General features: G+C 28.5%; 2 protein-coding genes across 2 annotated transcripts in view; one reads left to right on the forward strand and one right to left on the reverse strand.

Annotated features, from left to right (window-relative positions):
• Positions 1-140: 140 nt before the first annotated feature.
• On the reverse strand, positions 141-1,501 carry LOC103574333 (transcription initiation factor IIE subunit beta). The gene is made up of 4 exons (XM_008553760.3): positions 1,240-1,501; positions 904-1,168; positions 632-841; positions 141-546 (listed from the first exon to the last, which is right to left on the reverse strand). Exons 1-4 carry the CDS (start codon positions 1,299-1,301, stop codon positions 229-231), a joined length of 855 nt encoding a protein of 284 aa, XP_008551982.1. The 5' UTR covers positions 1,302-1,501; the 3' UTR covers positions 141-228.
• A 2,977-nt stretch (positions 1,502-4,478) lies between these two features.
• Positions 4,479-26,633, forward strand: part of LOC103572803 (glutamate receptor 1) — a 104,240-nt gene continuing 82,085 nt past the window's right edge. The window contains exon 1 of the mRNA XM_014443296.2: positions 4,479-4,809. Within this exon, the coding sequence (XP_014298782.1) occupies positions 4,488-4,809 (322 nt within the window). The 5' untranslated portion in view covers positions 4,479-4,487. The remainder of the gene's footprint in view (positions 4,810-26,633) is intronic.

Here is a 26,633-nt window from a genome sequence, read left to right on the forward strand (position 1 = left end):
TATTATTATATTCAATAATGTACAGAAGATTATTTTTTTTATAAATTTCTGCTTTATTTTTTTCACTCTCTCTTGTTAATTATTTAAATTAATTTTATAATGAGGGATATTATATTTAATTAAATAATTGCCTACTTACACATCGTTGTTGTTGTTATTATTATTATTAATATTTATTTTGTACTTATAATTATAATATATAAATTATTAACGTAATAAAATAAAATGTTACTTATCATCATATGTCTCTAGAACATCAGCCAAATGTTCATTATCACGTGGTTTTTTCAATTGCTTTCGTTTATTGTTTGGTTTTTTTCGTTTCATAGGTGCAGTTTTCTTTGGCCCGTGATCTTGCATAGATCTGATACCTTGTTTTTCAAGATACTCGTCTATTTTTTGATCATCCATAGCATCAACGGCAACAGCACGCCATAATTTTTGAAATTCATCGTCTATTTGCATGGTTGTTCCTTTGTCATTATAAAATACTATTTTTTTCTTATCCAATGGACGATGTATAAATAATATATCGTTTTGTAAATTCTGTAAATGTAAATAACTTGATTAAATAATATAACTTGAGACCAATAATAATGTATTTTATAAAAGAAAAAAGTAAAAGGATTACTTTGAGATGTTTATCACAGTGGGGTAAACTCTCTTGAATATCGTCCAATAAAATACCACCAAGTCCTTTTAAATCATGCTGCTTAAGTAGCCTCAACAATGATTTTTTATCTTTTATTTTGTACATGGGTTTAAAACTAAATCGATTATCAGGTGTTGTCTCAATTTTAGGATTTTGAATTAATGCTTCTGTTTGTAACCATTGTTTTACCTATTTTAAATAAATATTAATAAATTCACTGAGGACATAAATATATATTTGTTTCAACATACTTTAGTTCCAACGTCAAGTTGATTTGTTTCATCTAAAATTTCTTCAAGAGCAAGTGGATGATCATCACCATCTTGATGTCTTGCTTTCATATGTTTAACTATTTTAGCCAATACACCAAATTTATACTGTGAACTACCTGCCATAGTTTTATAACTTGTAGACTCAGCTTTTGGGCCACTCGACGACGAGGATACTTTTTGTTTTTTTCCTGATCCATCATCGCGTGTTGTTTCTCGTTCACGATCTCTTTTCTTTTTTTCTACCCTATAATATAATTACAAAAGTAATAATAAGATTTAAAATTTTAGATTTTAGGTTAAACATTATATACATACGTTGGGGTAGCAAGTGAACGTTTTTTAAACAGCTCACGTTCACGTAACAGCGCTGGATCCATTATTTTATTTTCAATAAAATATACACTAATTCAACCTTTTCCGTCTAATAAAACTCAAAATAAACACAACAATAATCGGGATCGTTTGAATGTTTTAATGTTGCAAACAGTGATTTTATGATAAAATTCATAACATCCATAACTAAAGATCCTAAAGGTATACCTATAATAGTCTCCCTAGCCCTACGTACATCTTTAGTGACTCCCAGTGAGGAAAATCTAAACTAAACATACAAACAATGCGCATGCGTGAGTTTCGTATTTCAACTTGGGCGGTATAATGGCCGCTGTCTTTAGAGATGTCTATTTTTTTTTATTTTGTACGCTTGCGCACTGAGATATGTACGTGCGTACAGTTCTCGCGCGAAATATTTAAATTCCATCTTTACTACTGTAGCGCTGTTTTTTTTTTTTATTTTTATTATTTACTTTTTTATTAACAATTAAACGATTTCTGGTGAATAATTAATACTTTGTTAACAATGTTATGTGTTGTTTGGTTTAATGAGTATTAATTTATATAAAATTTATAAAAATAACATTTAAATTCAAAGAATTAAATTTTATAAATAAAACGTTAATTAAATGTTAAAACTACTGAGTATTTTTAATTGATTTGATTTCCAGCATCAGCATGTAGCTGATGAGAATGATCTAGTTACGATCAAGTAAAAAAATAATAGAGGATATAAAAGTAATAAAAAAAAAAAAATAAAATAAAATAGGAGAAATGTACAAGGTACATTGCATGTACAATATATATAAGAATAAGACGATAAATATGATGATGGATAAGGCTGAAGGTTGAAGGTTACGATATAGAAATGGTTGGCTATTTTCGTTGCACGTATCATCTGCTGGCTCTATGGCTCTCTATATGCCTCTATATATTTCTGTATTGGTCTATGGTATTTGAGTGTACCTTTCAAAAGACATTAGGATATGATGTTTACATCAAAGAGGGAGAAGAGAAAGGGAGAGAGAGAAAATTATATTGGCTGGTGAGTATAGAAAGAAAGACAGATAGATAGATAGATACAACTGGTGTAGTTGGACATATATACACGTGCTCATGTTTGCATAATATCTACAATTGCATACCGATAAGTGCAGTATAGTGAGTGAGTAGTCGTATGACTTGACAGTGTATCGTCATGAGTCCATGATATATATATATGTATATCCAGCTTTGTTCAATTTCGATGTATACTGTTTAATATTATAGACATTGTTGATATGAGATACATGCGAGATCAAATGTATGTGGGTATCGAGATATGAGTGTACATCATACGAGCGATTGACACTTTGGGACTAGTATGACTAGACGTGCTGCTGTAGAATAGATGTAATATCTCTGGTCTGCTCTGGTCTGCTCTAGTAGAGTAGAGAGTAATATGGCAGGTAATATTGAAATAGCTCGTGGCTCAATGGCTCACGCATCAGGCTTTATAATATGATAGCTTGCTCACAGAAGTCCAATCGATGGTAAAGCTATCTCACTAACTATTACCTATCGCCTTTTATATCTTATTTCATACTTAATTTAATTATTATATTAGGCATACCTGTTACATAAATATTTTTAACATATATCAAACAATTTAACTATTTTATAAATTGATTAATAAAATACAGAGGACACTATTTTTATTTTAAGAGTTGCCATAAATTATACATTTTTACAACAGTGTCTTTTACGATATACTGTGACGTGATTCATAGAACGTGTATGTCGATTTTATATTTTATATATAAACTTGAGAGAAATAAAAAGCTAACTGACTCAAGTCAATGAAATAAACGTTTTGTAAACTTGAGAACACGTAGCTAAACGTTTTACAAAGCCGTCAGACTTGAATCGTTGCTGAAAAATTTAACGTTTTACGATTCTTCCTTCCTTGTTTTATTTACTTGAATTATCGTATATGTACACTAGCTGTAAAAATCACAAATGTTAGTTTTATTTTAAACAATTTACTATATTAAATAAAATTATCGGATCTTATCAGTTTGATGAAAACACAGCAGATCCATTTGGTAGAAATAGAGGTAAAAATAAAGGTGGTAATCGTTGCCGGAAACCAGGGAGTTTTTAAAAGTTATATATCCGCGGCAAGGATCCTCGTTTAGAACTTTGCTTTTACGTATTTACGTATAAAAGCACTCACTTCTTATTGTGATATCAGGTATATATGTATATTAAAAATAAAAATATTTAATAAGCTAACACCCCATGGAAATCCAGGTGTTTAGTCGAAGCGTCTCTCTTAAATCATTATAACTGTCTAATTTTACTATGAGAAAAATATTTATTTTTCTTATAAATTTATTAAATAGCGAAATAAAAATTATTTGAAATTTTTTTTTTTTTTTTTTACTATCTCGTTACTCTATAGAATATATTCTTTCGTATTTAATATGACCCACATTACAACTAATGTTACCATAAATTAAATATATAATCCATGTCTTTATTTTATTTTTTTAATCCAAACTCTAAACTCATTAAACTATATAGTTAATTAAACAGATTATACCAACTATTACAAGTTTATTAACATATAAAATAATAATTAATTAAGAATAATAGATAGATAGATAGATAATATAATTAATATAATTATACATTTTGTAGATGAGTATTTTGGATTTCTTTCTACAATTTCTACAATACTGTCCTCAATAATAAAACTTATTAATTAAATTACAGATATTAATTGTAATTAATTGGCAAGAGATTCGATACTCTAATAGATTATGTTATTAAAGTGCACTATGTAAATAAAATAAATAAAAAATAAGTTAAAGAGCATGATCGTGTCGTCCCAGAAACATCGCATCAGTCTTTCAGTAGTACACAATATATATACTATACATACTATATAGTATAAAGCAGAGCATCAACTCCTCCCGCAATCTATCTCTCTCAGTAGCATGGAATTCGATGGAATTGCATGTGCGTCGTGTGACGTAACATGCGCGTTAAGCGTACGCTTCCACCCTGAGGATACAAGGGTGGACCCTGGAGTCGGCGCGATGTGTAAATGGGGGAGGGGAGTAGAGGGTGCAGTTTAGAGAGAGGGATGCTGGGATCCGAGTCAACTGAGTTTACGATAACGGGTACTAGTCTGTAGTAGTCTCTTTTACTCTGCTCAGTTTGTGTCAAACTATCGTGTGAGGAAGATGCTCCCGTTTATCGTCGAGGGAGGAGCATCACCTCCGTATTGTTTAACGGATTTGTTAAATTCGTTAACATTGATAAAACAACCACAATCAAAACTATCAATATCACTTAAACAACTGAAACAACAACGACAACAACGACTATTTAAATTTTCAATTAATCGTTATTATAATTGTGATTATAAAATTAAAAAAAATATTATCAAACCCATTAATTTAATTAATGTAATCATGTGTGGAATCTTTTTAATGGTGACGGTGATCCTTGTGCCTGGAATTTCAGCAGCAGCAGCAGCAGCAGTACCAGAAAAGATTCCCATTGGTGAGTTTAATGTGTTTTTATTAAACATTTAAAAGATAAATCTTTTCGGCAAAATGTATACACAATTAAAATAATTATTTTAAAATGAAAAACTTTTCTATTTTTTTTTTTAAATTTAAGTTCGTTGACAAGATAATGATTTTATTTTGTTTCATTTCATTTAGCTATTTGGTTATTTATTTATTTTTTTTTCATTTTTTTGTTGTCGAGTGCAAGTTTGAAAAGCTTATATGGTAACTCTGTCAAGTCCACGTGCGTGAATGAGTGCCAAGGGTAATGAACTTGTGCGGGCTTTTGGTGTTTATCGTGATACGTGTGTAGGTTTATCTTTATGTTATTTTATTTTTTTGATATAGCATCCTTAATCTGTTAAATGTGTTTTAAAGTATCCTTTTGTTTTGTTATTACTGTCAAATATTAATTCGTTCATTTGAAAATATATTTTAATAAAATTAAACTCAATAGAAAATATAAATATTTATTACAAATTTTATAATTTATAATTAAATATATATTTATACAAAAAATAAATACAAAGTTTGATAATAAGTAATGATTATCGTTGAGTGGAGGAAAATGAAGAAATAATATTTTAATCTATATTTCACAGACAAAAATAAAAATAAATAAAATTTAGTGAAGACACTAAGGGTTGAAGTGAAATTGAGAAACTTTGTCATTGAGAGCAAGCTGGAAATGTCGACGCAATTGCGAGTTAGGAGAAAAAGTTTAACGTTGTGTGAACTTGGTCCATGACGACAGTTTTAAATTTCTTCTCGTGGATTTTTATTTCATTTTTTTTTTTTTTTTTTCCACTTCACATATATCTTGTTCTTTCTTTCATTTTTTATATATTTTTTTTTTCTTGTTTTTTCATTACCTTCTTTATATTTATTTTATTGTGAATAATATTTAGTTAGGTATCGTGAATCGGAATTCACAAACGTGACAACCAAGATGATCCGAGGATTGCTTTTTTATTTTTTATTTATGTTTTCTTTACTACTCTAAGGAATTGATGAAATAGATTATTACAGTTTTTTTCTAGTTTGTTTAAGTTGATTTGCATTTTTATAATCGACATTGGAAATGTGCCACAATCTCGATACTCAAAATCATCTTGATATCCATGAGTTCTAGAGATAACAGAGTCAGAGTATTCGTTACAATTGAACTTGAACGACAGTTTTACAACATATACACTTAAATATAATCAACCTAATGATTTTATCTATTTATTAATTTATTGAATATGTATAATAATAATAATAATCTAAGATATTAAATTATTTATAGTTCGACAAGCAGTAGATACTGAAATCAATCGTATCGAAACATTCTATTGGCTTCTACCCCTGATTCATGAGCTACTCTCGACATTTCCCTCTGAATCCGATTTCAAAGTTAGATCTACTACTATTTATTTATATACTATAAACCTATAGTTCGTCCGATAGTATATATATATATATATATATATATATATATATATATATATATATAAACTCTAAATTATGGAATCGAGTAGAAAGCTGTGATAGCTTTTGCTGAATATGCGAAATGTATAATTATTCGGGTAAGCGCATTAATGTGGCCACATCCTTTGCGTTTAAATTCTTCCTCTACTTATATTTCCTTGCTTTTGCTTAACTTTTGGTTTTTAATCATTATTAATTACTAATACTTTTTGTACTTGTTACAAATAACTAAATCAACTTAAATCAAACTCCCGTTTAAAATAATAACACACTTGATTGTATTGAGTTTTAACGTCAACCTCTTCACTTAGCTAGTATAGTATAGTTTATATATTTAAACTAGCAAGGTACACTGTTAGATGAGTTTATTATTCAGATTATTATTTATTTTAAAATATATTAATTTATACTTAAAAGATTTTATTTAAATGATAAATAAAAATTTTAATTCAGTATTAAAGTAGTATAGAATAAAATAGACTATAGAGACAGACATGTATTTTAAAACTTTAAGAGATTATCATCAATGCAGATTTCATAGAGAAAGAGAGTTTAAAAAGAAAAAAAAAAAAAAAAAAAGAAAAAAATTATGAAACGATGAGTGAACTGGGTAAAATAGTGCGGCGGAAAAGCTATAAGATAAAGAAACTGAGGATGGGTTTCGGATTGCGGAAAATGAGTACAGAGGAGGATGAAAGAGGAGTGAATGATGAGTACCTATAGAAATACTGAGGTCTCGTTCTTTCCCATGGGAGTCTAGTTGTTTGAAAAAAATAAAAAAAAAAAAAAAAATACATAGTCATAGTAGTTTGGTGAAAATAGTTGAAGGAAGAAAAAGAGAGTTTATGTTGATAGTAGGTACCTTAAATGTTAGCTGGCTAACCATCATACATCATTCAAACTTTTTTTTTTCTGTTCTTATTTTCTTTACACTCTTTCTCTCTTAATTCTCTCCTCGCAAATATTACTTATTCGCCAGAAGACATACTCTCAACACTTGGAAAACGTGATTTAACCAACGGTGCACTTTCACAGGGTCCTTGACCTCAATGACGACATATTGACATATGTGTAAGTGTGTGTGAGTCTCGTAATTGTGCAGTTGTTATTATTTTAAACCAACACCGAATAATTTCTTATTTTTTCTTTTTTGGTCTCAACATTTTTTAAGTTCATAGTTTTTAAAGATGTCTACTTTTTTTCGGTACTACGATTATTTCTATTTTGTATTGGATATACTTTTGGGGTTGTCGAAAAAAAAAAAAAAAAAAAAAAAAAAAAAAAAAAAAAAAAAAAAAAAAAAAAGTAAAAGAATAAAAGTCCTCGACTTGTCGGTTGTCCTAGTCTTGTATTCTAAAAACAAAGCTCGAATGTACCAAGAGACAAGTCATGCAGTCGACGAGTTTCTATTCTCATGAGAGAGTGAATCGACTTTAGTATACTAACATGTATATATTATTTTTCTCTTTCCCTTCTCGGGCTTCTCGGCAAGCAGCTAGCATTGTATTAGCAAACAGTAGGAAATGTCAATGTTTTCTGTCGTGTCTGACCATTCTCAATATTTTCCACTTGTCAATGAACGTTGTTCAATGTAACAACTCCAGTTATTAATTTAAAAAAAATATTTCTTTACTTTTTTATTAAATAACAATATTTGTATAATTTCTAAATGTTTACACATGTATACATTTATCTTGGTAACAATGAAAACTTTATGTAAGCGTAAAATTATGTTTAATGAATGAACGATTAAATGAATGAATGTTTGAATGAATGAGTCAGTAAATAAGGGAGTAATAAATGAAAGTGGTAAAAAAATTAGTTTAGTGTGTGATTATGATGGTGACGACTTTGTCATGTTCCTGTATTAATACAAAAGAATGAGGAATGAGAAATAAAATGGACAATAAGTTATACTGTCGATCAATCGTTCAGCCAAATCATTCATCCTCATTGTGAGTTGGAACGTACACTACTTTCTTTCTTACAAAAATAAATACGACGAGGGTAGAGAGATAACGTGTGTGTATATTTGTGTGGTAAAGAAACGATTAGGATCTAATCAATTGATGGATTTGTATCTTAAAGTTAGTGTTTTTTTCTTTATTTCTTTCTTTTTTTTTTTCCTGAGAGCTGTGACTGATTTTATATATGTTCAGTTAACAATTAAGCTTACTGTTGATATTTAGGTTAATATTAATGCATGATATAAATTATGTTATGTTGAAATAATGTGAGCAAGCAAATGAGAGAAAGAGAAAGAGAGAGATATAGATTGTTGGTTGGTTGGTTGGTTGGTTGGTTTGGTTGGTTGGTAGTGAACGTATGGTAACGCCAGAAGGGATAATTTATTGGCAGCATAATCGCTGGCGATCGGATGCCAGTTTATGCGATGCCATGTAATTCGGAATGCGTTCACAGATTCTATAATTGATGCATTATCCCTATTAGAATGACAAAAGCGGCGTGTTTTGATGTATACACACTTATATATCTATATATATACATGAAAACATGAATTTATTCTCTTCCTTTGATGATTGCAATGCTTTCATGCATACTATTTATATATGAATCAAGACATTTTTGTTGTGGTAACTCACTCGAAAATATTTCACGTATACTTTATCAGATATTATAAATTTATTTACTCATAACGTACATATTTACATTTATATATTTACTATAAAGCTAGATTATTACGGTTTATTATTTACGCTCAAAGTTTGTTGACATTTAATTTATTATTATTGTTTTTATTTTTACGAACAAAAAAAAAAAAAAAAAAAAAAAAACAAGAGTATAAATTCATTTTTAGTATAAAATATTGAGGAATAGTAAAAGTCGTTTTTTTTTTTTTTGTTAATGGACTCGTTAACGATCGATTCTTGAAGCATGAGTCTGAGTGCTTTTGCATCCGGCTTCGATGAATTTGTCCTCTAATGATAACGTGGTTTTGTATGAGTAGTCGATTGAAAAAATGTGCTTTTACTCGTCTTTTTAATCGTACACGTAGCGATGATGATGCGATTTCAATTTTTTTTTTTTTAAGACCATAATTTTTTGGTTTTAATTTATGTTTTTTTATCATAGAGAAAAATAATTATTAAAGATATAAATGTCGAGTTGAGTGAATTTTATAAATTTTATTATTATATATAATTAATAATGTGTACATAGCCGGCGGTTCAATATCTAAGACCTCAGTTTATAGATATAAATCTGAACGCTTAACTCTGTGGGGTTCTCATTACCTCATAGTTTCAGTAAGTAAAGACGACGATATTGAAGTATAAGTAGAAGAGGAGGAGCCCATTAGTAGCTTCATCGATCCTACAATTTAAGATCTTGCTCTTCGTTCGTATTAGTATCAGTACTTTACTATATACTATATAACTACAACTACAACTACAACTACAACTATAGCTGATACCGGTAGTGGTAATGAATATACACTCCAAGGCTTGTTAGAGGCACATTTATCCTTATCACGTTACCGCTCTATCATATATCTTATCACTTATCACTTATTTCCAACATCATTTACCACTTAAAATAATATTAATGCGTATAATCATTTTAATGTTAGCTGTTTATTATTGATCTGCATAAGTCAATGAAAGAGGAGTATGTATATGTATGTATATGTGTATACACGAAAATATTGTGGTTTAGTGTCAATCAATTGAAATATATACATATATATATATATATGTGTATTTGAAAAAGCATCAACGTACAGTGTATGTATGTATGTATGTATGTATATAAAGCCATTTGACGCAGATGACGATAACAGGCATCGTTATGTACGTAACTGCGTAATATGATCGATGAATGGGTTTAACTGCAAACGACCAGCTTAAGGGTCTCGTCATACGATGCTCATCTGTCCATTCAATTTTGGTTTCAACTCTTAAAATGTCAATTAGTGTCACTTTAATTAAATAAAAAAAATTATTATTTTCATTTTTTAATTATTAAAAAAAAAAAGAAAAAAATAATAATAATAATAATAATAAGTAGAATGATGAAGTTATTGATTCATTCGATAATTTAACGGTAAAATAATAATAAAAATAAAAATAATAAAAAAGTAAGTAATATAAAATGAGATAAAAATAAAATTTGAAAATAGAGTGCCGAGTAACGCTGTAAACTCTTGCGTATTCTTTCTTGTAGCTTTTGCCTTCTTTTGTGAAATACGACGCTAAATGGGCGTGCAAGCAGCACTAGTCGATACGCTTTTCGCATACTTCTTTTTCTTCCCTATACTCTGAAAGTCTAATAGTTTATACTATATTTATATATCTAGGAGTAGATGTACTGGTGGTTTGCTCATCTTCAGCTCACTTTTGGAAATGTACTTTAACGTCCGTATCAAATCATCCTATCACATTACAAATTCTGTCTTAAATTTGACTTTTAAATAAATATTTTTTTAATATTAATATAAGTTTTAAGATGTTATATCTTAAGTGCACTGTAGAATATATTTATTTTATTATAAAATATAAGGATAAAAAATATTTTTATTTCTATATTTCATTTTTAATGCTTATCAATTTGTATGAGAGTATGAAGCGACCAGTTGAGATAAAAAAACAAACATATAAATCGGACTGAGTGTATTTTGTTATTTTTCTGTCCGACCATACCTTACATTATATGAGTCTTTTGGGAATTTTTATATATCAACCGTATGGAGAAATATTGACGTGTCTCTTCTATCACATTTTGAATCGTTAAAATAAAAATATTATTTTATTTTTTTCATTGTTTCGTAAATTCTAACATAAAATATTTATATAATATATATTACAAGAAAAAAAAAAAAAAAAAAAAAAAAAAAAACAATAAATATTATAATAATACTTTTTCGATAGAAATGATTAAAATCATTAAAAGAAATTTGTTGGGTCGAGTATATATAAGTTGTTAATATGTAGGTTGAAATATATCAAATACAACCACATAATTTCTAGAGTCTCGATTTGGCACTGAGTAAATACGAATATTCGAGTGCCATCAAATTTAAAACCACGGTTGTACGCCAAGTGAGACCATGCCTCTGACCATCCCAAAGGCTTACGTCTATCATTTATACTAAAAGTTTTGTTGGGTTACTATACAAAACAGATTTACAAAGTTTTAGTTTAAATAAAATAATACACTAATATTTTACTTTTTTAATTAATTAAATATTTAACGGTTATTTTTTTTTTTTTTTCATTAAAATAATTATTTTATAATTTTATTTTTGTTATGATAAAAAGCCATTGGATTTGAAGTAAAAGGGAATTTCAAGTTAATGAAACCGCGAATCCTTTACTTGGATGATTTTCAATAGCCGTAGTAGGATTATCCATAATTTACTCGAGTCATTTCGAGAGAATTTCATCATGTTATATATGTATATATATATATATATATTGTGTGGTGTATCATGGATATAAAAGTACTTGAACGATCTTATACTTTATATACTTATCCTGTTCTTCTGTGCGGTTCTCTAGCATACTCTACAACTAGTACAAATGCGGTAGTAGAATACGCTCGATTAATTCTTTTCTTCGGGTATGCTTCGCCTCGATATCTTCCGGAGGTTGGCTTGGCTATTTTCAAGTACATCAAGACCATTAGATTCTATTTTTAAGCTAATCAAAGTCAATATGCTTGATGAAAGTAAAAAAAATAATGTTTTTCATTTATTCATTTAAATAATTATTAACATTTTTTTTTTATTAATTCAAAAAATGATAAAATTTTTTATTTTAATTGAATTTACAAGTAGAGTAACTCGTATAATTCCGTTTGCGATAGCTGATGCAAAATCTACAGCTCACACTAAACTACGTAACGTTACATTACGTTATACATTCAAGTTAATTGAATATAAAATGAATTTTTATTTCAACTATTTTTCACATATATATACGCGTTTATTTTAAAATTCAATGTCCCTTTCATAATGGATGAGCGAGATCAAATTGAAATGGGTATTTATTACTCGTGAATAGTTGAATTTAAAAAATGTATAACAATAATAATAAAAAAAAATAAAAAAAAAAAAGGCAATTAATCATTTATCAACATTGAACAGATTAGTTTTGAGGTATGATTTCTATTTGTCGATAGAGATTTTGTTTTTGATTTTTAAAAATAATTGCTGTAAAATCTTGAAAATTATTTTTCATTCATAAGGGAAAAAAATTTTCACAAAAAATGTTCAACAGTAATTGGGTATCATATTTTATGTTTAATAATCGGACAGTGAAACAAAAAAAAATTTCACCGTCAATATTTGCAGTCGAAATGATTAAAAATTTATTCAACAAAAAAAAAAAAAAAAAAACAAAAAAAAAACAAGGTTTGATTAGTTCTTTTCTGCAGTAGATATGAATATTTAATTGTCAGAAATTTCGGGAAGGTATTTTCCGACGATATTCGCGAATGCTGTGTAGCTTTGATTCGGTTATATGCGTCCTATAAAAAGCAACTAAGGTAGCATGCTTCAAATTCATTTCACGCCCTTCATTCCTCTCTTAATATTTACTATCTAAAATTATACCACTTTTATACCTCTTCTAGTACCATTGCTACCAAGTTTTTTAGCTACTAATATTATTATTTTTCTTCATTTCTAAAATTGCCAGTGCTACGGTTATGTTATGAGTCTTGTAGGTTGCGCCAAATGATGATTGCGAAAACTTAACTATTCATGATTATTGTCAGATTTATAAGATAAGCATACAAGATTATATGTTTTTATTCTTCATTTTTTTTTTTTTTTCATCAATGACTATTCAAGAATTTATAAATATGATAAATTGTGAATAAAAATAAATAAAATCTGGAAGTAGATATATAGAGGGAGTTACAAGGGGAAAAATTTTACGAAAAGCGAAAAGATGAAAAAAAAAAAAAGGATGACATTGCTACTGCTGGTACTACTGGTACTACTGCTGTTGATGCTGCTTTTATCTGTATAACGCGGAACTAACGCGTAGGTTGGGGCAACTTGCCTTTTCTGTTTTGCTTTTACCGTCGGATTAGAGCAGCTTCCCTCTGATTCACAAGCTTGTTTAATCATTTACATTGGCTCTAGCTCTCTCCCTCATTCTACTGCTGTTATATTTCTTTTGAGATAAACATTTTCAAATTTCCATTTTATTTATTTACTCTTTACCATACATATAATTGGATAATTAATTAATGTTACTAAAAAAATGAGTTTGTCTATAATTAATTAATTAATTTACTAATTTAACCGGTTTTTTTATTTTTTTGTTTCAGGTAAACGAAATTAATGTTTTAAAAATATTATAATCATCTTTTGAGATTTATTACTATTATTATCATCCCGGTAAGCGTATAAAAAAATAGTAAAATCTAATAACATTAACTTATTAGTTAATTAATTTTTGAGTATGCATACATACAAAAACATTTTTTAACTGAAATATATTAATTATCGTGAATGATTATTCTCATAAGACGAAAACTTTTATTTAACCATGATAAAATCTACCTAACCGCCTTGAATGACATAATTTTTAATTTCATTATTACATATACATAGTATATATAAATAAAAAATTGTCAACCTTCTCAGTTAAAAAATATACTCAACAATAAAAAGTACTTAGTGCGATTCCCTACAGAGAGACAACAAATTTATCCTCTACTATACACTCACACTGTAGTATACTGTACAAATATATATATATATAATATAAAACATATCTCATTCTCACTTTATCCAAAGAAATTCTCACGCCATTTCCGCCGACTACTCTTGAACATTAATATAAATTTATTTGTACACACATACAAATAGTAAGTTTACTGGTGCTTTTTTCATTTCTATGCACATACTGCACTGCTTTTGTATATCTTATCCATATATGTATATCTATATTATTATTATTATATATAAAAGGTAATGTAGGTACAATATAGCGGTAGATATAACAGAGTATACACAATCATAATAAATAAATAAGTATTTTATACATATATATTCGAGTTAAAAGTTAGTATATTTGTATTAGCGTAAGTAATAATAAGTGAGAGTCCAGAGACTAGGTAAAATTATTTCAGGAAGTTGACTTGACTGAGTATTTTAGTAGTGTAGCGTAGTCGAGCTGAGTGAATAAAAGTGGGTGCACAAGGAATATTATTATGATGGAGAAAACGGTGGAAAAGGACCAAAAGGGCTCTATTTTGTATCGTATACAAAGATGGAGAGTCAGCTTAAAAGTTTTCACAAACCAACCTTTTCATCCCTTTATGCCATTTCTCTCTTTCTCTCTTATTATTATTATTATTATTATTATTATTATTATTATTATTATTATTATTATTATTATTATTATTATTATTATTATTATTATTATTATTCGTACTGTGCTGGTGTTTGTTCTCTTGAACCCCTTAAACACCCACTACTAAGAGAAATTATAATCGCGCCACTTACAGTGTTCCAGGTATTTCTGCTGCCAGTTTTCAGAGTTTTAGTTGCTCGTTGCGTAATTGTGTTTACGAAACGACACGGGAATTACAAGGCTTTATTTTATGTCTGTTTCACCTTCATCTTTATTTTTTTATTTTAATATTATGCAGGTATTTATTTTTCCGTGAGAGCTTTTACATATACTTTAACTTTTAAGGATTAATTTCAAGATGCTGTTAAATATTTTTTTAAGTTACCATAGCAAACAAATTTTTTCAAGGTACCAACACGAAAATTTTATAGGCTAAATTATTTATTGACCAAATAGTACATGTAAATGGCTTATCATGTATATATCTATAAATAAACCGATTATTGGCTTCAAACACAATATAATTAGCTTTCTTCAAAATAATAAATTACAATCAAAATAAATTTTTAAAAATTAATTTGTCAATAATTTATTTAATGAATAATTATGTACAATAGCAGCACAAATTATTATTATTATTATTATTATTATCTCCATTAATTGTCAACTTACATAGAAATAATAGTAATATTATAATTCATAAATAAATTTTTCCACAGTATTAGTAATTAATTCCGTATGTTTATAAATTTAGTAATATATAATTTGTTGTTTAATACAAATGTATCCTCGTATCTTCTAGAGATTATATAATAAAAATGATTTAACTAAAATGTCACAAATGCTATGATTATCAAAATTTATCTCGAATAATTGAATATTTTCGTTTTAATATGTGACTCATGAATTAATCCTTTATAAATTGTGATATCAAATAACTATTGGTACAAAATTTTTTATTGGAATCAACAATTTATTTGCGAATGGTATAAATATAAAAAATAAATTAACAAAACAACGTAACACCTGTGTACGACAATGGGATCTTTAAAGTTTAAAGTTTTAATTTACAGAGTGCCTAGAACAAGTTTCATTGAACAAGTTCGACGTTTATGGTCTCTTTAAGTGTTCAGTACACATGTGAGAGTTTCACAAAAGTGAGCATAAAGAGAACGATAAAAAAAGTAATATATATACATATATATATATATATATATATATATGTAGTTACGAATGGCGTAGTATGAACGATACGAAGCAAGTAGATGGTCAGTGGGCGTTTTGGGCTTTGCTGGATCGTGGAACGGCTCTTCTAATGGCTGGAGGATTGAAATAAATACTGGAGATCGTTATGGTCTGAACTCTGTTACTTTATGGCTTTGGTTTATTTATTTATTTATTTTTTTTTTTATTTACTCGTTTAAGAATAAGAATTTGAAAAAAAAAAAAAAAAAAAAAATGTTTGCGTCGCTAAAATGTTTTTTTTACCATTTATTATTTTCTGGTCGTTATCGTTTTCTCAAAAGTTAAAGAGACATTAATTTTGTGAATCGAGTGTAAGGTTGATCCGGAGCCATTATTTGCTTAACGACCAAACAACTTGATCGTACACGACGAAGTAGATATATTTATATATAGATGTATAGATGATGGTACTCAGTGTTACACTGCAAATTAACGCTTAAGTGCATCCTTTTGTTCTCCTATCTTTGATAGTATCGACAAAGCGCTCGATTAATTTTTAGTCATCACTTTGATTGATTACTCATCATTATAAATTAATGTCTAACCATAATATGAGATTTAAAAAATAACTTTGGGTTATTGACTAATTTTAATATTATAAATTTTAAAAGTATATAAAAAAAAATCTGAACCCTCAAAATTTGCCGCTGTTTTCAATTTCAGGAAGCTGAGTCTAAATTATCGGCCGAACGCTCATCCAGAAATAGTCAGAATAGCTTCCTAGAATCTCAAAACGTCGAGATCTGATGAAAACCCAATTTTTGAAAATCAGACCGAAACCAATAACTTGCATTTTTTCGAAAATTGTTCAATTTTCATAGCGGGAAGTTGAAAATTAAATTTTTTACAACAAACATTACATTATATGGTTAAATATGTTATATATATATATATATATGCAGAAGATAGAAATTTTTTATAAATTACTTTTATTTTATTTTTTACAAATGTAACGCATGAGGCAATTTTATAAAAAGCCACATGTGCTTTTTCTCTCCTGCATTTATATATATGTGTATACATATATTTTTTTTTTAATTTTTATTATTATTATTATTACTTTGTTTTATTTTTTATCAAACTTTTTTTTTCTTTGTCGTAGAGCACATTCGTTGCTCTGCTTACTTGACAGTGCACCAGCAGGTGTAGCCGAAAAATATGTACGTTGCTTGTATGTTTTATTTTATCTATCTATATATAAGAGTCGACATCCGTGATGTATAAAGTGTATTTCTTCTCGTTAGTAGCACACGACAACTACAACTACAATTACAATGACTAGAATGTAGATGACGTATATTTTAAAATGTGAAGAGAGCAGTGGTGGTAGATCTTTTTATGTCGATGAGGCAATGTCCATCTGGTACTTTGAACAGCGCCTCAAGCGGTGGCGTCGCTACACTATATATATATATATATACTATGACCAGAGCATTTCAGTTGAAACTTGCATTGGATTCTCTTTGTTTCTGACTTGGTACAATTGTTGTTGTTGTGTCTACTAACCATCGTATTAGATGTAGTATTAGTATTTATGGTTGGATATGGATTGGAGTAAACTAAAATATTTATTGATAAATTTATAAATTTAAAATGTGATAATATTGTTAATTATTATAAAAAATATAAAATCATAGCTGTAACTCATATTTTCTTCCGGTGATTTGAGTTGATAATAATTGTATACATGGTGCAGAAAGTCTCTATGTAATACAATGTATAGATTGTGACATTGTATAATATATCTTGGCTCGGCACTTGTATCATAAGTTTTGAGCCTCGGGACAAGGAATACATTTTCTCAACGTTGGGTTATTGAATGATAATTCTCGATCACGCCCCTGGGAAACCACTTCCGAGTTCCGCCAATTTTCTCTCCCAGAGGTTGTGATGGTGGTAGTGATGATGGCGGTGAACACGCAGTTTCACCCTTACATTTATACACACATATATACATACCCAAATACTATATATACGTCAAATGTATTAATGTTGAAGATGCCTATAGCTAATGTTCATTCAAGTGTATATTCGGTTGCTGTACATTTGGATTATAAATTTGTCTATTAATAGCCTGTACAGATATATCGTCAGTAAATATATTGTTTCTCTTATAGGCGATTGTATATACGTTTTCTGTTGGTATTAATTGTTTAAATTCTCATAAAAATTAAATTAAATATTTATTTTTACTTTTAATAAAAAGCTTTTTGTTTAATTATTAGCTATGGTTAGTAAAGTATAATATGATAAAAAATGTTGAATCGCTTCACGTGATGAATAAATTCAATCAAAAATTTGCATTTTTTCCATCATGTAATTAATTAACGTTCAGTAGTGAACATTGTTCAAAAATATATTAAATTCATGAATTTCATGAAAGATTATTTTTTTATTAAATAAAAGAAGAAAAAAAATTTAATTTCAAGTACAGCAAACAATTGCATAGAAAAGCTATTGTTAATTGAAAATTATTAATTAACAAAAATAAAAAAAAAAAAAATAATGTTTGCTGAGATAAACGTGAGTCGAATAAGTATTAAAGGGCTACTTATGCTTGAAATGAGAGAACTGGGAAAAAGTAAATCTTTTTATTTATAAGGAAATGTTGGTTAAATGAAAATCAAGGTATTAGTTTTTTTTTTACTAACATAAAAATCAGGGGTTAAAATGTTTGAGAAAGGCCCACTTGAGAGGTCAACGAGTTTTCTGTACACACAAAAAGTACCCGTTATATCATCCGTTATCGTTCACACAAGTATGCTGTCAGATTTGTTGAATAAATAGAGGAGGAGAATGAAAAAAAAAGCGAAAAAGGAAGATTTAGCTATTTCGTTGGTTGAGGTCGTAATGTGCTTAAACTTTGTGTTGTTTCTTTGTGTCCGTTGAGGTTGAGACCAGTTGAGTCCAGTTGAGGCACAGTGAGGCTTTCACGAGAGACAGGAAAATCTTTGTTTCAAGTGAGTCTGAGGCCAACTCAAATGTCTTCAAGTATTAAATAATTGTAATTGTTTTTTTTTTTTTACTTTATGAGAAAAATTTTTTTTATTTCGTCATTCGAGAGTAACATAATTTGTAATTACTTTTAATTTTTCTATATTTTTTATAATTGAGTTGTATAAAACAAAAAAAAAAAAATCTGGGCGTCGGTTGACCCTGCGGGCCAGCCCCAAAACTTCCCGCTGTTTTCGACCTCAAAGAGCTCGAAAACATTAGTGTAGATATATTTTCGAGCTCTTCTTAGCGGGAAGTTGAAAAAAAGGAAAAATTCGATTTTTTTTTCTTAAATCACCACTAAACAAAAAAATTTAAAATTCGTTGGATTGCTCATTTTTATTTATATTTATTTGTGTATTTTATTTTTTTAATATTATTATTATTATTTTTATGTAAGAAACTTAGAGTTTTCAAGCGCCTTGTTGTGGTTAAAAAGGAAACGAGGTCGGTGAAAAGAAAGATTATGGAGTAAGAGGGGCTAAAAGAAAGGGGAGAGATTTTAAAAGACGAGAAAAAAAAATTATGTTGGCACGGGCGTTGTTGATGGTCTTGTTAAAAAACAAAAAATATATATAAAAAGAAGAATAAAATATGTATATACATATATAAATGTATTTCAAGAGCGTAAAAATTAATGAAAGGAAGAGAGAAATTGTTTTTAATGAGGGGAATATTCAGACGATATTAAACGCGTAATCGCGCAATCAACGCGATCAAAACGCAGACTGCGTTTAATATCAGCATTCATTTCTTGAGTGTACTTTTAACAGCTTTTTTATTTTTTTTTCAATTAAGTTGCGCACGCTTGATACTTTAATTTGAAAAATTATTTTATCACTCAATAAAAACTTTATTGAGTTTCAGTTTAATATTAAGTATATTTTCACTCCCGATATATCAATCAATTTAAATTTAAAAGGTATAATCAAGTGTTATATTTATTCATTAAAATTTTTTAAATATTTTTTACGAAAAATAAATATATATATATATATGGATTCTAAATTGATGAAACAATGAATAAAATCAATAAGGAGAAAATAAAAATAAAAAAAGAGAAAAAAGAATTGGAGTTTGTAACAAAAGGGCACCGAAAAAGCGGATTATCGTCACCAAAGTAATCCTACCGATCTTCTAGCGAGCCAAGCGATAAAATAGAAGTGGCATTGCAACGGAGACGAAATTAAAGTTTCGAAAGAGTGAATAGTTACTACTAAAAGCTTTTCTTTTTACAATCACAATGGCCTATCGTTTTCAAAAGAAATTAAATGATAATATAAGAAAAAAAAAATTATCTAAATTAAATTTTTAGTTTTAATATCCTATTTGCAATTATTATTATTTAAAACAATGTGACACCTTTTATTGTGTAAATTTATAATAGACCATTCAAGTTTATCATTTTGGCAATTCTATTTAAGAATGGATTACATTCAAATTTGTTTTTATCACTGGAATCTATCCAAAAAAAATTATAAATACAACTTTCATTGCTACGATGTTTTAAAAAATCAACTTTAAATTTCCCTTCCGAGATACTAGAGATTACGTTGCATTTTATTGTATGAAAAGTTGGTGAAGCTGAATATAAAGTCGTGCCAAAAAATCTTCTTTGAAGTTTAGTTTGACTATTTTATTTATTTATTTATTTTTTTTTTCTACCAGGAAATAGTCCCGCTTTGTTTTATTTATTTTTTTGTTTTCATCTTAAGTATATTTCACTTTATTATTTATATATATATATTATTTAACTCAATTATAGTATGAAATTATAATTCATAAACTATATAAGAAAAATATGTTGGATTAAAATATTTATAAAATTAAATAGTAATTGCGTATACCTGTAAATGGCAGAAATAAAATATATACACATAATAGACTGAAATGAAATAGGTAACATGGATAGTTGTAAATTTATGAAACCGAACACGCATGTACTACTGCATGAGAGAACAATTTATGCTCTAAAATCTCACGTACATTTCTCGATGCCATGAACTACGTAATTAAATTTAATTATAATCCAACAGGCTACCCACCCGTCATCTACATTCGTCTCTTTTATTCTCCTTCGTTGCACTTTCTCATTCTTCATACAAGTATGCAGTATGCAGATATATACACAAATATTATATAATACCAGCATAACTACTACTACTATTACTATTATTACTATTATTACTATTATTACTATTATTACTATTATTACTACTACCATGACATGATATTCTTGCTTGCTGTTTTTAACCCCAAGCTTTTACTTTTACTACTTTTCGTCTCTTAGATTATTTTTCTCACTCTCTCTCATTCCCTGCTGTACATTTTTGTCTGAACTAAATAGAATTATGCCGATACATGTTCTACTTTGGTGCTTTTAACGAAAAAGCTTTTTCATCTTTTCCATACTATAACATAAACAAAAAAACAAAAAATCAATAGGGATACATTTATTTTATTAGATTAAATTATTAACAGGCTAAAAAATAAATTGATTACACATTAGATAATTAAATGTCTCGGTGGAGTCGGTGATAACCTGATAAGTTAATATTTGGGTCATCGAAAAAGCCAGTAGCTGACAAAAGTAGACAAGAAGAACTTGATAAACACAAGACAACACAAGTACCTTATGTAGGTACCTTTACTAGTGTTGTGTGGTGTTTAGTGGTGTGTAGTGTATTGACAATAACTAAGAGGGTTAATGTAATCATTTCTGAGTGTTGTATCTGGGAGAGTACGTGTCGAGGCATGCTGGTGGCCCTGCATTTCCGTCATCAACTTTGTCTTGCTCCTCAACGTGCTAGCATTATGTTGCTTGCATATCCACGAGTGCTGGTGAACAAGCTGTCAGTATAATATATATAGATAGATAAATTTTCATTGCTATAGACTACATCTACCTATAGTAGTAGCTATTGATGCTTATCATATTTGTGATGTCTAACTACCTGACTATCCTTAAGGATTCCAACTACATATTCAATCAACAGAATTTCCTTTACTTAACAATTTTACACTGTATGTTTGCTACATGCTACCAATGTTTTTAGAACCATCTGCCTCCCTTTTACCTTGGCCATTTTATCAGACTTAATCACTCAAGTGTGATGCATTAGAATATTCGTTTACACAGGTCAGTTTGTTCAACAATCAGAATTTCCAGGCTGCTAATTTCATAAGCCCGACCCTGTTTTTCGTAATACAACTTTTTGAATCAACAGAAACTTTTATTTAAAAGTTTTAAATCTGTTAAATTTAACAATACATATGCTTATTGTTAATTAATGATTTATATGTTGTTAAGGCATGATAAGACAGATGATTAAATAGTGACTATTAATCTAGGGGTAGCAGTGTAGCAATCAATTACCGTATCTGAACTCACTACACTAGATTTAGCTACACCACTCACACTCCATACTCGACTCTACGACGAAATGGCTGGTGCAACTGCTACTACTACTACTACTACTACTACTACTACTGTTACTGCTGCCTAGAAGGTGAATTCTGTTCAACAATCTATCTTAACAAGTTTCTTGAGGTTTGTGTGTGGGTATGTATCAAGTATGTATCATATATGTATATACGTGTAGGGGGTAGGTGTGCTATGAAATAGAAGAGAAGCTATACCATAACTTTGAATGAGGTAATGTTTGGATTTTGCTGCAACCTCAATGAGATTAAAGTGATAAGCGGTTTAGCAATATTAATATTAATATTAATTAGTAACCATTATTAAAAATGTAATTTTTATACATTTTTTAAGTTGATTGAAAAAAAAAAAAAAAAAAAAAAAAAAAATTTGTAACAATTAGAACGTAACAAATATTTAATTAAAGGTTGTGTCCTAACGATTGTAAATTGAAGGTTTGTTTGTTGGTATTGTATCTGGGCAGTGAGTTGTCTCGTTTATCTCATTCTCATCGATCTTAAGAGTATTCTTTCTTTATGTTTTTTTTTTCTTTTTATTCGGTTCAATTGTCTTTTATTTTTCTTTTCATTTTCTTATTCTCTGAAACTCTATGAACTGCATCACCAGCACCATCACCAACAGCAGTAGCAGTAATAGCAGCCGCAAAAACCAATATGACATTCTTCAAGTTCCTTCGTTCTCTCTTGGGGTTCTGCAACAATTCCGCTATATTCGCGATCGTCTCGACAATTTCTGAGGACACGCCAGATATTCTATTCTGCCATTTTCTTTCTTTGTCTTTCTCGTTCTCTCTTCTACACATTAAATTTACGCTTATATACGCTTAGTCTCCTGTCTCACTTGAACTGGTATATACATTGAGCTTTACCCTTTCCCGAGGGATTCCGTTTCTAGAAATAGCTTGTACGTTATCTCCGAAGTAATTACCGGGAGCTTGTCGTCATGATGATGAGGATCATGAGTTTAGTTGTCTGATGAATGTCAATAGATTTGTTATTTTATTACAATTATAGTTATAATAATTGTTATCATTGCTATTGTGTGAATGGATAAAAAATAATAATAATAATGATATTTAGTGTACTCATTTTAATGATCCGCAGTAGGTTGTATGAAAGAAAAAAGTTAATAAAGAAGAATGCCGGAAAGAGATGGATTCATTTTGTATTGAAAAAATTTTCATTATAAATTTTTAACGGCAATAGAAAAAATAAGTCAAGTACTTATAAATCCATGCTGACTTTTAGTTTGTATTTCGATTTATTCTTTTAAATCTTGTGCCATACAAGATTTTTTTCTTTAGCTTGTACGGTACGTCAGATTCACTGAATTTTATGAGCGTTTGCTCTTAACTTTTTTTTTTTCCTCTATTTTTTATCTGTACTCTGACGTACAAGAATTATTACAACATTTTCGAGTTTTTTCGTAGCATCAATTTATAAACTAGACTTATAACACTTATTGTATAAAGTAGAGAAAATTATTTTTTGCACAGCTCAAGCGCGAAAGTGCCGAGGGTGCTTTATGAACGGTTTTTTTTTTTTGACTATTTTACTCACATAACAATATTTCTACACTATTTTAATTACACTAAAATTGGCAAAAACTATATACTAGCATGTAGATAATTTATTGAGGAACAATTTGAACCTTGTATTACATCGATTCATTATTTTATTAGTTTAAAATAAATTATTTTAACTAAAGAAACCAGTGCTGTCAATTGTTACGTATGAAACTTCGTAAACACGATAACTATCGATAGACACAATTAATAGGCCTAACTTTTTCTTTATTGTATTTATATTTTTTATCACAAGAATCCTTATGAAAGTCATTATTTAAATCTTCTTAGTTTAGTTGTAATTAATTAAATAAGTTAAACTGACTATTTGCAAAAAATTTAGCTGCTATTTTTACTGTTGTTATTATTTTTTGCATTGTTTTCCGCTCAAGTTGAAGAAAAATTAATAATAAAAAAAAAAAATACATTAATATTATATAATAAATGGATAGATTAAAAATAAAATGAGCGATTGAGGTGTGCACTTTCGGATTTTCCAATACTTTAAATAATATATAATTTGTTGTAAATGGCCGAAAATAATCCTGATGTGATGTTTGTATACAAGTATTAAAAAAAAAAAAATAATAATAAAAAGAAAACAGCGTTTTGTTCGAGAGTGATGGGATGAAATTAATTTGAGTGGGAGAAATCTCGGTGGCAGATTAATTTAGTTAGTAGAATGTGGAAAGCGAAATTTCAACTGGTTAAGTATATTTTCCTAGTTTTAGTTGGGTGTAAAGTGAGACAAGAGTAGAATTACTACTATCCAATGTATTACTGGTGGTACACATCAGAGTACAGACGTACAGAGTAAGGATAGTTGTTACCAAGACGTCCAATTCTGTATATGTATATATATATATATATATATATATATATATATATGTGGAACATTGCTTCACATCGTATTCTATTTCGTAGTCTCTCTGTTCTTGAGTAAATACGTCGTTCATTAACACGGTGTCAGCTTCGAATTTACAACAAAACAAACAGTACTGAACGTTTGTCATGGTCGAGATTAATTTAAATAAAAATACAAACTAAGAAATGAATTTTCTTTCTTATAATAAATTATATTTAAAATTAAATGATAATTGTTCTTTCTTTCTTTTTTTATACATAGATTCTTTATTTACTGTCCATTTAAATTTTTATTATCATTATACTGAGCGTTGTCATAGATGTATATTTATTTTTCGTTTAAAATATAATGACAATAATAGTGGTAGTAGAAGTAGTGGGTAGTACAGTGAAAGAGCAGAAGATTATCTCTGGTCCCTGGGTTCGTGTAATGCTCTGGAAAATTGAATTTGTCTAAACGTCGGTAAAGACTCTCTGTGTTCGCCATTTCAACTGAAAAACCTGAGACTAACGTTTATACATACATATAGATATATATGTATATATATACAAGGTTGGATCATATGATTTTATTATGCAGACTACTCATGGTCTATTTTCATATTTCAGAAACTCTATAATTTTTATTTTTATATTATCTTATTCTTTTTTATTTTTATTTGTATTATTGTTATCTTTTAAATAATTAAGATAAATAAATTATTTAAATATTTATTTACTAGTCCATTTATTGACATATTTTTATCGTGTATTATAGATGTAGTATATTATATATAGTAGTCCATTTATTCATGAGTGTTTGACTTATTCAAGAAGTGAAAGAATCTCCCGGAAGACCTTAAAATCGAAGTTTAATGTGTCTTCACGACATGAATTTAAAGTTTTAAAACTTGATTAGCATTTAACCTACCCCCACGAGTACAAAAAAAAAAAAAATATATATATATATATATATATAAATATTTTGTAGTATTTAAATAATACCTATAAAAATATTATTTATGAGCAGAGTATTTATAAGAGAAATTAGTTATAGCCCCAAGTGAAATGATAGAAAATGAATGGAGGTAGAGCGTGAATAACTATCTAGCAACCATCACAGTATCATTAATGGGCACAGCATTTATGATTTTGAATAAGGCGAGTTAACGTTTTAACTATTATAAAATGAAATTGCCACTTGCGTCAGTTTGTTCGTTCGTTTCACATTTTATCACTTGACGTCTTAACTAACTTTACACTCGTGGAACAAAGTTCAACGCAGTATTGTCTCTTTATTGCCGTCATATCATTTTGTCGTATAGCGTCTGGTTCTGCTGCTTCGCCTTCTTCTTCTTCTTCTTCTTCTTATTTTTATTTTTCGTTTTGTTTTCTGCATTTATAAAAGTATTGAATACAAAAACTCTTTTCTTTTACATCGTTATTATCATGCCAATAATAATTTTAATAATGATAGTGATGACAATAAATATAACAATTGGCTTATCTTTAACATGAACAAGAAATCATATAATTCTTTTTTACAGTAGTGAGTATAGGAATATATAATATATATTTATCAATATATGTATATATATGAGTAGTAAGGGTAGTTAAAAGTTATTTCGTAATTGCTTTCACTCAAAACCTCCACTAACTTCCGCAACAGTAACGCTCTAGACAGCCATTAGCGAGCGTCATATAAAGGTGGTAAGTCAGACTGAGATAGATAATAAAAGGATAGATAGAAATGAAAATGAGTATAAGAGAGTGAGAATAAGTGAGAATGAGGAGTAGTCGAGTGTATAGTGGAGTAAGAGTGTGACGTGCTGGTACTTTGTTCTACCGACAAAAAGTAACAGAAAGTACCAGAAAGTAGCAGAAAGTAGCTCATTCTCCCCTCTCACCTCTTCAATCAGTTTTACAAAAGG

Source organism: Microplitis demolitor, chromosome 6 (assembly GCF_026212275.2).
Source record: "Microplitis demolitor isolate Queensland-Clemson2020A chromosome 6, iyMicDemo2.1a, whole genome shotgun sequence".
NCBI classification, from domain to species: domain Eukaryota; kingdom Metazoa; phylum Arthropoda; class Insecta; order Hymenoptera; family Braconidae; genus Microplitis; species Microplitis demolitor.